This window comes from Rhea pennata, chromosome 8, assembly GCF_028389875.1.
Source record: "Rhea pennata isolate bPtePen1 chromosome 8, bPtePen1.pri, whole genome shotgun sequence".
In the NCBI taxonomy this organism is placed as follows: domain Eukaryota; kingdom Metazoa; phylum Chordata; class Aves; order Rheiformes; family Rheidae; genus Rhea; species Rhea pennata.
In genome coordinates this window covers 16,692,642-16,705,859 of record NC_084670.1, presented here as the reverse complement: position 1 = coordinate 16,705,859, position 13,218 = coordinate 16,692,642, and the positions used below count along the sequence as shown (strand labels likewise).

Here is a 13,218-nt window from a genome sequence, read left to right as displayed (position 1 = left end):
TACTTCTATAAGCCAAAACACATGTTCCATAAAATATGAATCCTCAGCATAAATCTTCAGTGCTTTGAAGAGAAGTACCTTATTGTGTCGTTTTTGAAATTTGAATAGCTCTGCTTTTTTCTAAAGATTTGTTTTGACAGCTTTCCTAAGACTAAAGAATGAACATTTAGTGATTCTTCACTGAGAAATTTCTTGGGACTTGCACAGACTTACACACAATTGAGTGTGCTTGTGCATCAAAATAACATGTGCTGCCAGTTTTAGGAGCTAACCAGCAGTAATGTTGTTGCATCACATCTGTTCTCATCCATGTGAATTCATATCTCTGAATAAAGCATGTAATGCTCTTAAAGGTTCATTGGGTCAGAAAAATGAACAATTAATGAAGTGAAGTGAATTTTTGCTTGCTGTCCAAATTTGTTCTGTGTGGTGAGCGGTTGTGCCAAGGAGACTGTGATAGTGAGGTGGAGGGAGAAGCATAGTTTCATTAGAAAAAAAGTAACTGCAGCCTCTTGCAGGGGTAATTTAGAGTGAATAGCAAAAGGCTTTAGAAAGGTCAAAGGGCTCCTGAACTCTCCTGTTACACCAGGTTAAACAGGAGAGAGCCCTTTGGCAGGGAGAAGTCCTGTGCCTGTGGATGGTATTACATGGAGTCCTTCTAAGCAGTTATTGATAGCTGATTGCAAGTGTTGCAACAGTATAAACTTGATATGATTAAGACACGACCTTATCCTCATTTCCTGCTGCAAGCTAATTCTGATTTCAGACTTTCAGCTGTGCTTTTTTGAAAGAGAAACAAGCCCTGATAAAAGTGTATATATATATACTTATATATATATATATATATATATATATATATATATATATATATATATACACACACAAGGGGGAGGGGAGCAAGGAGAAAATGTGTGTTTTCAGAAAAATATACAGATGGTGTTCTCATTTTTCATGTTCCTGATGGAACGTTCCCATTTTAAACACAGCGCGCATTGTTACGTGCTGTATGGTGATCTGCAAAGTTATATTTTTTGTTTTGCTGCCCTTTTTCCTTAAACTGCGGGGAGAGATTGTCTGGCTGCTCCAGAGGGTGATCCTGCACTGTTCTTGGAATATTACTTGACTGTCTGCACTTGACACAGTTGTGTCACCCTTTTTTACAAATATGAACACGTGAACATGGCTATGAAGGGGAAAACGCGTGCTTTTTAGAAGTGACCTCGTAACAAAGCTCATTGCTGATGCAGTTCAGTTTACAGCTGGGTCATAAAGACTGAGCCAACAACAAGTGTCGTTTTCTTAAATAAGACGAAATCGATGGTATTTGCCGTGATTTGGAATTTTACAAGGCTATGTGGAGAGCATACCAAAAAATCTCCATCTTCCCCCTTTTCAACTTTCCATTATCAGAGGATGGGTGCCTGAGGACAGGGATTTCTAAGGGCTTTTGTAATCCACTGTTTCTTCTTAACCAAGTATTTAAATTTAGCTGTGGTATAGCTGAAATGATTAGCTGTTTGTGGTACAGAGTGCATTGTCTTGATTGTTTAAAAGGGAAAGAAAAGCTGCTGGGAGGCGGAGAAAAATTCTTCAATGATTTTTGTTAGTTTTACTGGATATCTTGCCTTGGATAGAGTTACGTTTGTATTCTTTCCAAGGGGCTCCTATTAGAGGTCCTGTAGGTTTTTTATTATTTTTATTATTGTTACAATCCCCACTCGAAGTATCAGCCAGCCTTTAAAACCGGTTTGTGGAGAATGCAAACACTCAACTCGGTTGCTTCTTGTTGGTTTATGTCTGCATTAGGAGCGTAGGTGTAGTGAAGTGCTTGCCCGGCTGTTGCATCCCATAGAAATGGCCTCTGCCCTAGCACTTCTTGGGACTTTTAGCACAGTGCAGTACTTTTTTGCAGGTGGGAAGAGTTCAGTGCTGAGACTGGCAATGACTCTGCACAAGTCACTTTTTCCAGGGAGCATATTTCCCTGCAGAAATAAGTCTGTTCCTGCAGACAGATCCCCACCATGCATGTCTCAAATCACTTAGCTGTAGATGGTAGGAACAACATGGCTCTGGTTCTCCCACACCTGAAGGCTCTTCTGCCCAGGATGAAGCTACGTGGAGCGGCTTGCTAGTGAATGGCTGCTTTAGCCAACGTGTCCTGTAGCTGCAGCTCTGTTTTATGGCTCCCACAGCAGATGTAAGTGGTGTATCTGGGAGGGGAAAGAGAAATGTGAGGCAGGGGTGAGTTGGTGTTTCCCTTCTCAAGGAAGATGTTTGGTTTCTGCTTTGTTAGATGAGAAAACCCTGTGTGGTTCACAGTGTGTAACACCAGCACTGAGACATTTGCACATAGTTTTATAATTAAAAATAAACAGAAAGCAATTAATTGCCAGGCATATCAAAAGCAGGATGTGTTGTCAGGCTTGAGGCTTTGGTGTTCATACCAGCTCCTTTCCTTGGACAATAGGTGGACTGCCAAGAGCCCTGTTTTGCCTTTCTCTTGCCCCAGTCAGGAGGAAGATCTGGAGAAATGCTCTCCCACCTGCCTGGAGAGAATGACAAGCAGGCTTATCTACCTCCACATGTGCAGCAGCCCCTACATGCACCCATCTTCTCTGGAAAGCACCTTAGTCACCATGAGCCTTTCTTTATGTGTGATCTTAGAGGAGCTGCTGAGGCTCACAGTGCTGCAGGATGCAGCTGGAAGGCAGACCTGCTGCTGCTTTTTGGCTTTGTGAGGGCATTGCAGTGGGACCTCACAGCTTTTAGGTTACTTTATGATAATCTCTCAATGCTTTACTGTATCCTTAAGGTTGTTTTCCCATCCCTCACTCCCAAGTGAGAGGTTTGTAGCTTACGTGGGTGATTCATCTGGTGAGATGAATGAAGTTTGTGCCTTATTACTCCCAGACAATTCTGAAAAGTAAGTCTGCAGCTTGTTTAAAGTTAACTATTTTGTGTCTTTTGTGAAGGTGTCCTAAAGGATTATCTGAGAGAGCTGCCCTCTCCCCTGATAACCAAACAGCTGTATGAAGCAGTGCTGGATGCAATGCTGAAAAATCCCTTGAAAATGACAGCAAGTGGTTGTGAAAATGACCCAAGTGATTCTGAGCTCACAGCAGCCCTCCTGGATTGCCTGCCAGATGTTGAGAAGGTGAGCAGTATTAGCACATTCAAGTGATAAATAACGAACTTCAGAAAATAAAGAAACACTTTTACACTGGACATAGAAAACAGACATACACATTTTGACTTAAAGATCTATATGGATTTTTGATGCCCTGCCTCTTTAGCTGAAAGTACTTCCATGCTCTTAATAATCTCAGGCTCTGTATTATAGATTTTTATATTGTCTCTATAAACTGAATGAAAAACTGTGAATGCCATTTTTTAAAATGTTAGATCACAGATGATTCCCGTGCAGGGTCATGCTACATTTCTGTGGAGCTCTTTGTTCTTTATGCCAAGACTAAATGAGGAAATGCATTCCTTTTCCTAAATATGTACAATAAACTCTTAGCTTCCCATATTATGCAATGTAATAATGCTGTGGACTGTTAGATAGTTGCCAAATCCAACTACAGAGAAAACCACAGTTAACCAGTTTTACTGTGAAGGAGAGAGTGAGAAGACTGCGCAGTAGCTTGAGATGCGTTCTGTATAAGTTTTGCATGCAGAGCCATTATTAAAAACTGTTGCGTACCAGACGCATAATGCTGGTTTGGGGATTTATTGTCTTTTGGCTTGCATGTTTGCAAGTATGCAAAGTCCTCCATGGACATGCTAAGAAAAAAAAGTGTGTGCACTGTGGAATGAATGCTCACCTTCCATTGGATGAAGTTGAACTTAAGCGGTGATAGAAGTCATTTCTTTTATATTTATAACAAATATCATGAGATATCGCTTTTCTCAGTTCTTCTAACATCTCACTTTATAGTGCTCTGGGTGCAACAGGTTCATTGAGCAGGATTTGCTGGGTTGTCTGAGGTGGTGTATTTCTTCTTAGTACCCTCTGATTTAGGACAGCTTGTAAATTTGGGGCAAACACTCAAACTTTCACTTGATAGGGATTTCCTCATTTAAGACCTACTGTAAATATTCCTAGAAATGTAAAGGATGGGATATACTGAAGGATGAGTAAATCAAGAATTTGCTTTACTTTTTGGTATTTGTATTAATGATGAATAATATCATACCCTTCATGTAATTTCTCTTCCCGAAGTACAGATATTTTTGTGCTATACAGCCAAGAGTAAAGGCAACATAATATATACATACATAAAATATAACTTTTATTTCTGTATTAATTAAAATAGAACGTACCTTCACAAATTATCTCTGCAAAAATTACACTATTTTTTTAAAGTTCATGTAAATCATTTCCACTTACAGCAGACTGGGTGACCAGACAACTAGCTAGAAGTCACTTTTGATAAAGCTAAACTGACTTCTGGAGGTTTGTTCTAGTGCTGAAGTCATATTGAGGGTTTCTTTATTTCTTAATGTAAATGGATCTTCTGTGCTGCCTCTGCAGCTTCTCTCCTTTCCCTGATGTCCCCTCTCCACTGAAAGAAAACTCATCCACATAAAACTGAGATCAGGTAAGAGACAAGCTAAGTTTTATTAGACAGTCTGTCTTAACTAGTTGGTACTGTGATGGAGTCTAGTCCATTTTTTTATTCAGGACTTAGATGTTGCATTGATGGGTGTTGGTAGAAAAACCTTAGCTATAATACTAGCAACCTTAATCTTGTCCCTCTAGACAAAGACATTAGGATGATAACACTGAATTAGTCTAATATCTTGCTTCCTCAAATGTATTTTTTTCTTGTAGGCTACCCTGAAGATGCTATTGGATCACCTGAAGTTGGTGGCTTCCTACCACGAAATAAATAAGATGACATGCCAGAATTTAGCTGTATGTTTTGGTCCTGTTTTACTGAGCCAGAGGCAGGAGACCAGCAGTCATAGTAACAGAGTCTTCACAGACTCGGAAGAACTTGCTAGTGCTCTGGACTTCAAAAAGCACATAGAAGTTCTTCATTACTTACTCCAGCTATGGCCAGGTAATGTTTCATGAATCTGATCAAGCTAAGTATCAAACTATTGCTGTGTGTTTTTGTGTGTGTGACAATGTAGACTAATTCACAGGATAACTGAGTAGTATCAGGATTCTTAAAATATGAGGTAATATAACTTCTTAATGTAAAGAAAACGTGATGATTATATAATTTCTTTTTGTATTCTGCCATTTTGTTTAATGGGAATTTTGCAGTGTTAATTACTTCCTTACCAAATGACAGAGTTTGAATATATAATATAAAAAGCCATGAAAGTGCTTTATGCAAGTAAAGCAACCAGAGAAGACAAACCCATAGACAGTATTTCCACATATTAATTAGAGTCAGGGTTTGGTTTTTTGTTCGTTTGTTTTAAAGCTGCTTTCCTGCTTTGACGATTCCAGAGACAGTGTGGGATTCATTAGTTTGGTGCCTGAGAGGCGCAAGGTGTTTTTCTTATTTTTGCATTTGTAATTTGGTAGAGTTGATGACATTCTTACGCAAGAAGCTGTGCAACTTCAAGTCATTTGTCCAGAGCTCTGCATAAAAAGTACTTAAGAAAAAAAGTAGCTTTTAGCTCCTACTTCTTAACCTGAGTAGTTCATGTGCTCTTGCACAATTTGGAATCAGTCCACAGTAAGAAAGGAGGTGAAATTCTGATTCTCTCAGTGACCAAAGTAGAAGTGAAGGTAACTATTTTTGTTAAGGTTTCGTTTTTGAATGGGAAATAATTCTCCAGTGTTCGTATTTCCCTTGGTATTCAGAGAGGCATAAGTCAGTGGAAATATTCATAGTGACATCAGTGAGCCTTGGATTTCAGCCCAGGGTGAGTTTCTCTACATTTCTTCCTCTGCTTGGGAATTAAGTATTGAACTGTGGTGTCCTCTTACACAAGCCATGCATGAATTCACAAGACAGGCTAAGATATTGCTGCTTTTCAGTAGTAATATGGAGAGTTTGAGGATAATACAGTGAAACAATATTAGATTCAAAGCTGTTATTACTGTTTTGAGATATTCTTTGGCCGAGTAAATGTTGAAAGTTACCTAATCATACAGAAGATGGATCCATTGTTCCATGTTGTAATATCTTCCTTTTCACAGTGGTCTGATTAATGATGGTGTGGAGAACCAATTTGTTTTGTAACATTCATCTCTGCTGATTTTCTGCACCAGTTGAAACATGAAACAAAATTACAGTTAATCCAAATGAGTTACATCCAATTGGATTTGTTTATAGAATAAAAATAAAATTTAACAGGAGGCTGGCTTTTCCTACAAGACATAGGGGGTACCTGGGAGATGTGGAGGGCCAAGAAGGGCCAGACTTGGCAATACTGCATTACTTACAATGTGACTGCATTTGAGACAGTCAGAGGGACTCTGTGACACCCTATGCTCAGTACGTAAAATATTTCACAACTCATTTAAGGAGTATTTGGGTAAAGGCACTTACATTTGTTTGAGCCCCCCCTTTTTTTTTAAAAAAGAACAGAGAGAGAGGGAGATTTTTGATCCTAGGCATTTACATTCCAGACTAGAAAAGAGAAGTAAATGATAATTATTAAACATATAGCATACAAAAATGCATTTTTAATTCATTTGTGAATGCAGAGTAGATATTCCTGCCACAAACATAGAGATTCCCATTCCTAACCAGGCTGTACTTGAGCCATATTATTCTGAAGGGCTCCTGACTTATAAGCATGGATTGGCAAGGAATTATTTCTGGCAAATTAAATTAAAAAAAAAAAAGGGGGGGGGGGGTCCTGGGTCTGTTGTCACTTCCTGGATATGAGCTATAAATGATTAAGCTGTAGCAGATGAAAGTGCAGGCTAGACATGTGAACATGTGGTTTTCAGCATAGTATTTTTTATAATCTAACTATGCAAGATGCCCAATAAATATTACTATTAGAAGGGGTTGTGATTACAGAAAGGATTGAAATCTACACTGTATTTTTTGTCTTTCTGCCTGCTTTTTATGGCAGATCACCTTACATAATCTCAGATTTACTTAATTCTGGTTAAATCTGTATCTATAGACTTATTCTAAATCTAAGGATTTTTTAAAAATATCTAAAAAATATGGTTTTTATTTTTTAAGATAAAAGAATTGTTGGAGTGGGTTTAACCCTTTCTTGGGTAGAAATGTAAAGCATTAAGAAAGGTGAAGAAAATACAGAAGAAATTCACTTGAATCTCATTGAAACAGCACAACAAAATTGACAAGTTTGTGAATAATATACTGAAGTCATTTAAGTGCCCAAGGTTTCTGGTGGTGCACTGTGTGTCAAGAATGTGCTGGATGAGTCAGTGACTTCAGCTGTCACGGGTTGCTTCTTCGTTCCTGTTGCAAGCAATAGTTTCCACCCTGAGAGTATCGCTTGGCTTGTTGCTCCTGCCAAAAAGATCACTGGCAGCAAGCTGCTGTGAATCAGGCGGTGTTGCTGCGGCAGGGCCTAGAGCCGCTGCCGCAAGCAGCTGGCTGCGAGCACCTGCTTCTGTCTCTGTATCCTCACAACAGGAGAGGTGAGTTTGGCGAGAAAGTCCATGTAGAGAATTAATGTAGTGTAGAGAGGAGGAAAAAAAAAAAAAAAAAGGCTAAGGATAGTCTCAGCTGTGTTGTCTATTTTTTTCTGTAAGTTTGATTTATGATAGTTTGCTTCCAAATAGATGCCGTTAGCTACTCTGCTGCTATTCTCAGCTGAGTGAGTTACTTTCCACCAGTCTTGTAAATTCAGACCCAAGTGCTGAGAGGACATCACCATCAGAAAGCTCTGAGCAAGTTAAAACGTAAATGGCGGTGCTTTTTAATTTTGTTCGCGCTCTACTGATGCGGCAGTGACCGTGTCCTGGAAGCGCCTCCTGCCGCAATTGCACCCTGCCGGCTGTAAGGAGTGTGGGCTGGCCCTGACCGGGGGCTCCCTAGGACGCGACCGCAGTGGGCAAAACTCTGAAAATAAGAGCAAGAGGAAAGTTAATTTGACTTACGATGCAGCTTTGGGATTGAGTTGAGGCAAGCTGGGACGTTTCTTGCTGCCTCCCTCACCAGCTGTAGAGCTGGTGCAGCCCCAGAGCTGCTATCTAGCAGTTTTCAGTCAGATCAGTGAGCTGAGGGCGCTCGCTGGAGTCAGCTGTACCAGGCGGCTGCACAACCACTAGAGCCAGTGCAGGAGAGGTGGGAAATGTGGCTGTAAGAAGGGAAAGCAGGAGCTGTTTGGGCAGCAGATACAACACAGAAGCTAATCACAAAAGTTTGGGGTTAGTTACTATGACTGCTGTAAGAGACAAAAGCAACTAGATGTAGCTTTATACATAGGAGTTTACGTTTGTTGTCAATGATGCAAAAGTAAGTGGTGGAGTTTTCATTCACCCCGGAAGAAATGCTGAATAGTATCCCTTGGCTTGCAAGAACTGTGCAAGACAGATTGTGGTAAAATTGAAGTAAAATGTGAATGCAGAAGTGTAAACAAGTGAGCGCTTGTATAATGTAAACAGAAGGATTGGACCGGAAAAGATCACAGGCTCGTCTCTTAAATTTAATCTGCCTGTAGATTTATAGACAACTTGATAATAAACATGTTGTGCAATACTTCAATTTCCTTGTTTTTCCAGCTGAAAACAAATGGTCCTTGTTCAGTTAGAACATGTAATACTGGCAAGATATTGTTAACCCATGGCCCTTCATCTTAATAGAACATAGTCCAAACAGAAAGCCCTCTTTATATTTTAAAAGAAAGGGGAAAAAAACAGTGATAGTTATTTCATGTTACTGTGCAAAGTACAAAGACTAAAATTCTCTGGGGAGACCTGTAATGTGGACCCAGAGAGAGAAGCATTTGGCATATCAGGATTAAGCTTTATGCTTAAATGCAAGGAATCTAACAACAACAACAGCAAAGTGACATTCTGCTCTCTAAGTGTTTATGTATGCTATGTTTCCAGCAGTGAACTGGAATAGAAAGTCTCTGTATCTAATTACAAGAGGTTATGGCCCGCTCAAAACTGAAAGTTTTGCAGTTCGGACATTCAACAGGCACAGACCAGTAAAAGTATTTGTACTGTTTACCATAGGAAGCCGGTAACAGTGGAGGACACTATTAGTAACTTATGCTCTATAATCATGCGTTCAGGTAACATGACCATCAAACCTGTTTGAGTGTACTTTTGACACGGGGTTGTGGCTGCTTAGAAAAATTAATGCAAATGAGCTTCTATTAATAGTGCAGAACATTAGAACAAAAGAGAAACACAAGAGTTCAGCTCTGGTGTGTCTTTAGCTTCTCTAGGTGTTTTTCAGCATTGGTTTTTTTGTAGTGTTTTTAACCACTTTATGCTGTGCTTGCTTTCTGTTTTTCCTTTTAGCCTGGAAGAGGTGTGTGAGCTGAGCTGTTTGCTTCTCTTTGAACCAGAGCTAGATAGTGATTAACTCATGCAGTGAGTTTAATCAGTGCTCTGGAAGCTTCTACTTCTAGGTGGACTTTCCTCAGTTGCAGTTTGAATCTGGCATGAATCTTCAAAACTGAGCTTTTACAGTAGTTTTTCTAATTAAATATATCAAACAATAGCAGAAAACGTAATAGTGGAATGTGTTGGCTGTAATTTGCATGTATTCATGCATGTTCCTAGGGCGTAATGTAGAGGGAAGAAAATGGGCGTTCTTTCATGTTTCGCTTCTTGTTGCAATACGAATTCAGCTGACTCTGGTTTAACTTCTTTGTTCTAGTACATCGTTCAACTGCCAAAGACCCAATGCATCCGAATGCATTTTCAGAGCACCCATCGTCCCTGAATTACCTGAGACCTAAGAAGCAAAGACCTCAGATGCTGAATCTAAGTGGTACTGAAATGTCTGGGGTGCTTAGGCCAAGACCAGCAGGTCTAGACAGCCCTTCAAGTAACCGCTACGCGGGAGACTGGAGTAGTTGTGGGGAAAACTACTACTTAACCCCCAAAGAGAGCCCAAATGAAGCAGACTATGATGACGTCCCTTCGGAAGACACAGAAAGTGGGGATGATAGCAACAAAGTTGATGGGTCGGATAGCCTGATAAAGCATCCGCAGTCCATTCCCAAGGAACACACGTTTCAGAGCTATTTGACAATGCAAGAGATCGATTCGGCAGTGGACCGCAGAGCGAACCTCAAAGACCTGCAGGAAAGTATTGATACTCTGATAGGAAACCTGGAAAGGGAACTCAACAAAAACAAACTAAATATGAGTTACTGACTCCTGTTCTGTGTGATACCTCCTCGTAGTACTTCTCTGCCCTCACCTGGCTCCCCATTAAGGTGTGTGGAGTGCTGGTTTCCATGAACACACTGTCATAAGGCCCACCTTGAATTAACAAATCCACTTTAAGACATTCCATTATGTTTCATCATTTTTTTATTAGAAGAATGCGTTGGCCTGACCTTCTGGTGTTTGAGACAGAAACACAGAGAACGAAGTGATTCTAGAAAGTGGTGGCATTTTCTCCCTAAAAATACTATGCACTTAGGCAGTTTGGGCAATATCTGACAGAAGATAAAGCAACAACAATAATAATAGAACTTCTTGTTCCTGAGATTTTAATTCTGGTACAGATGCTCCCCTCAGAAGAGGATTAACGCTGCTTGGCCTGAGATTTGCAGCATGAACTTTAGATAGACTCATTTTACTATATATGCAATGGCTGCTATGAGAAATGCTTTATATATATATATATATATATATAAAAAAAATATTTATATATAAAGTTTTAATTGTACAAATATTAATGTATTCGTGTATTAACACTTTTCAGTAATTATTTAAACAAGCAAGAATTAAATATTTTTCTAACCTTGTTTGTATATATTTATGTATAAATGTGCATGTCTCTGTAGCCACCTTTTGCAAAGGAAAAGAATAAAAATTACGTAAGGGTACCGCTTCTAAGAAAACATGTTTAACGATGCCAAGATTAAGTTACCACTTCAGTAACATAGCATTTGATTTATACACAGAAATATGTCCAGAGAGAAGGCAAGGTGAATGATTAATGTAAATGACCTTGCGTGTTGCAGGTGCATCAGTTCACAGGTGTTGACTATTAACTATACTAAAAAAACCCCCAAAAAACACAGATTAATTTTAAGAATTTTCCAGGATTACTAGCAGTGAATTGTTCTGCTGTCTTTAAGGGGTAACAAAATATGCACAGTAAGGAGATGAAGGTACTGTTCATTATTTTTAAAGTTTTTTTTTCCCACGATTTTTGATACCTAAGGAAGGCATGGTAGGTGTTTACTTTTTAAAGACTTTTGGCTTTGTCCTTGTAACCTCTTACCTTATTCCTGATATTTTGATACTTGTTTTTTCTCCAGTTTCAGGTAGTTTTGCTGAGGTAACTTTGGTTGACTGCTGGTTGTTAAGTGTTTAAGCTCTCTTTGGAGGAGATGAAGGTCTCGGATCCTATACAAAAGCAATTATTTTTCCTCTGAATCTTTTAGTTAAATTAGTCTCTGAAAAATGGAAATCTGAGTTTTTACAGAGTCTGGGGCTTGTGGGTGGGATTGCAACCTGCTGTGACTTGGTTAGATTCAGCTATTGCCATACTCTCAGATCACCTTTTATCTTTAGTCATTTATGATGAATAATTAAACATTTCATGTTAACAAAACACATTCTTTGTTTAACCAAAAATAGATACCAAGTTGCTTACAGATTTTTGATAGTCACTCGTAACAAAGAAACAAACTCATCGCTTTTCCTTTGCAGGTCACCCTCAGTGAGGAACAGGGGATTTGGGAGGGTCAGGGCTAGATGGTCATTTTGTTTTGAGACTTCAAACACCAAATCTGTGTCAGCTGGCAGGATAGAATTTAATTTCTCCCCCCTTTTTGGTACAGTGTTGACATCCCACCGTGGCTTTCCATTTACCATGTGGGTAAGTGCTTTTTTTTGCTAATGCCATACTTCAATATATTACGTAATTGTAGAGTTATTTGTTTACGGTAGCAAGGGATTAAGAATTGCTATGACAAATGCCATCACTCATTTTTAAGGAATTATTTTAGCATGGTTTCAAATGGTTTATTCAATCTCATTAATTTATTTCTTATAAGTGTTAAAAGATGCAAAACAATTATTGCAATATAATGATAATGTATGAAAATGTAAATTTAACCTGAAGCATTTATTAGTAAATCAATGTATTTTTTTAAACTTTTATACCTACAGAGTGCGCATACTTTTTAAACTATAAATTTTAATTCTAAATAAAATTTGAATTAAGAACAAAATTTGATTAAGCGTAGTTAGTGATTATTTAAAGCCAGTCTTAGCTGGCAATATGCATTGGCAGCACGTGTGAATTAATTTTGTAGACGTTTGATTTTTCAGAAGATGTTTTGTGTGATGTTTTGTCTAGGTTTACCCACTATTTCTCTTACATAATTAAAATATAACTACTCAATTTTAACTCAAAAGCAGTAATATTTTAAGGAACTATTCAAACACTGTTTTGACAGCATTTCTTCACGTATTGCAGAGATTCTCATGCTTTTGTATATAGCCTGTCTCCTGTATTGAGCATGTAAATTCATTAAAATTAGTTAAAAGATGTTTGTATTTAAAGTTCTTTGATAAACAGTGTATGAAATTTTCATTGTGTGCAGTATTCTAAATCATGTAAATGAGCACCTTTGAATAATTTTTTATGCTTTTTTTGATGTAAGGTTTTCTGCAGGAAGCCTCAGTGCAGCAATATGTTGTTCTGTCAATTGTAAATTTTAACCTTACAACAGGAGAAATCAATGACCTGATAAACTATATTAATGTCAATCTAATGAGTTAAATCAGAATATAGTATAAGCAAAGCCAATTTAATATTCACATTATTCAAATGAAATGTTATCTGTTAAGCTAGTTGTGGCAACCTGTAGAGTACATTTTGTATCCTAGAGAGTCCTCTTCGAATGTGACATTTCTCAAGTAGTATTTTATGTTGTACCTTTTTTTTTCTTACATTACTATATTTCATATAAGATAGGTCATAATAACATCTGGTCAAGTTGCATCTTTGTTAGGATTGTAACAGTTTCTGAAGGAGGAGGATTACTGGAGGAATTACTCTAATCTAGAAACACTAAAGGCAGAGATAAGAATAGCCTGCTTCTACCAAAATAGAAGTG

At 38.4% G+C, this 13,218-nt stretch overlaps 1 protein-coding gene across 2 annotated transcripts in view; it reads left to right on the top strand.

The window, feature by feature from the left end:
* The window catches only part of SYDE2 (synapse defective Rho GTPase homolog 2), a 36,714-nt gene extending 24,067 nt beyond the window's left edge, over positions 1-12,647 (top strand). For both annotated transcript variants that reach the window (XM_062581630.1, XM_062581629.1), the window contains exons 5-7: positions 2,973-3,154; positions 4,835-5,066; positions 9,789-12,647. In XM_062581630.1, coding sequence (XP_062437614.1) covers positions 2,973-3,154; positions 4,835-5,066; positions 9,789-10,291 — 917 coding nt within the window. In that variant the 3' untranslated portion in view covers positions 10,292-12,647. The remainder of the gene's footprint in view (positions 1-2,972; positions 3,155-4,834; positions 5,067-9,788) is intronic.
* The last annotated feature ends 571 nt before the right edge of the window (positions 12,648-13,218 follow it).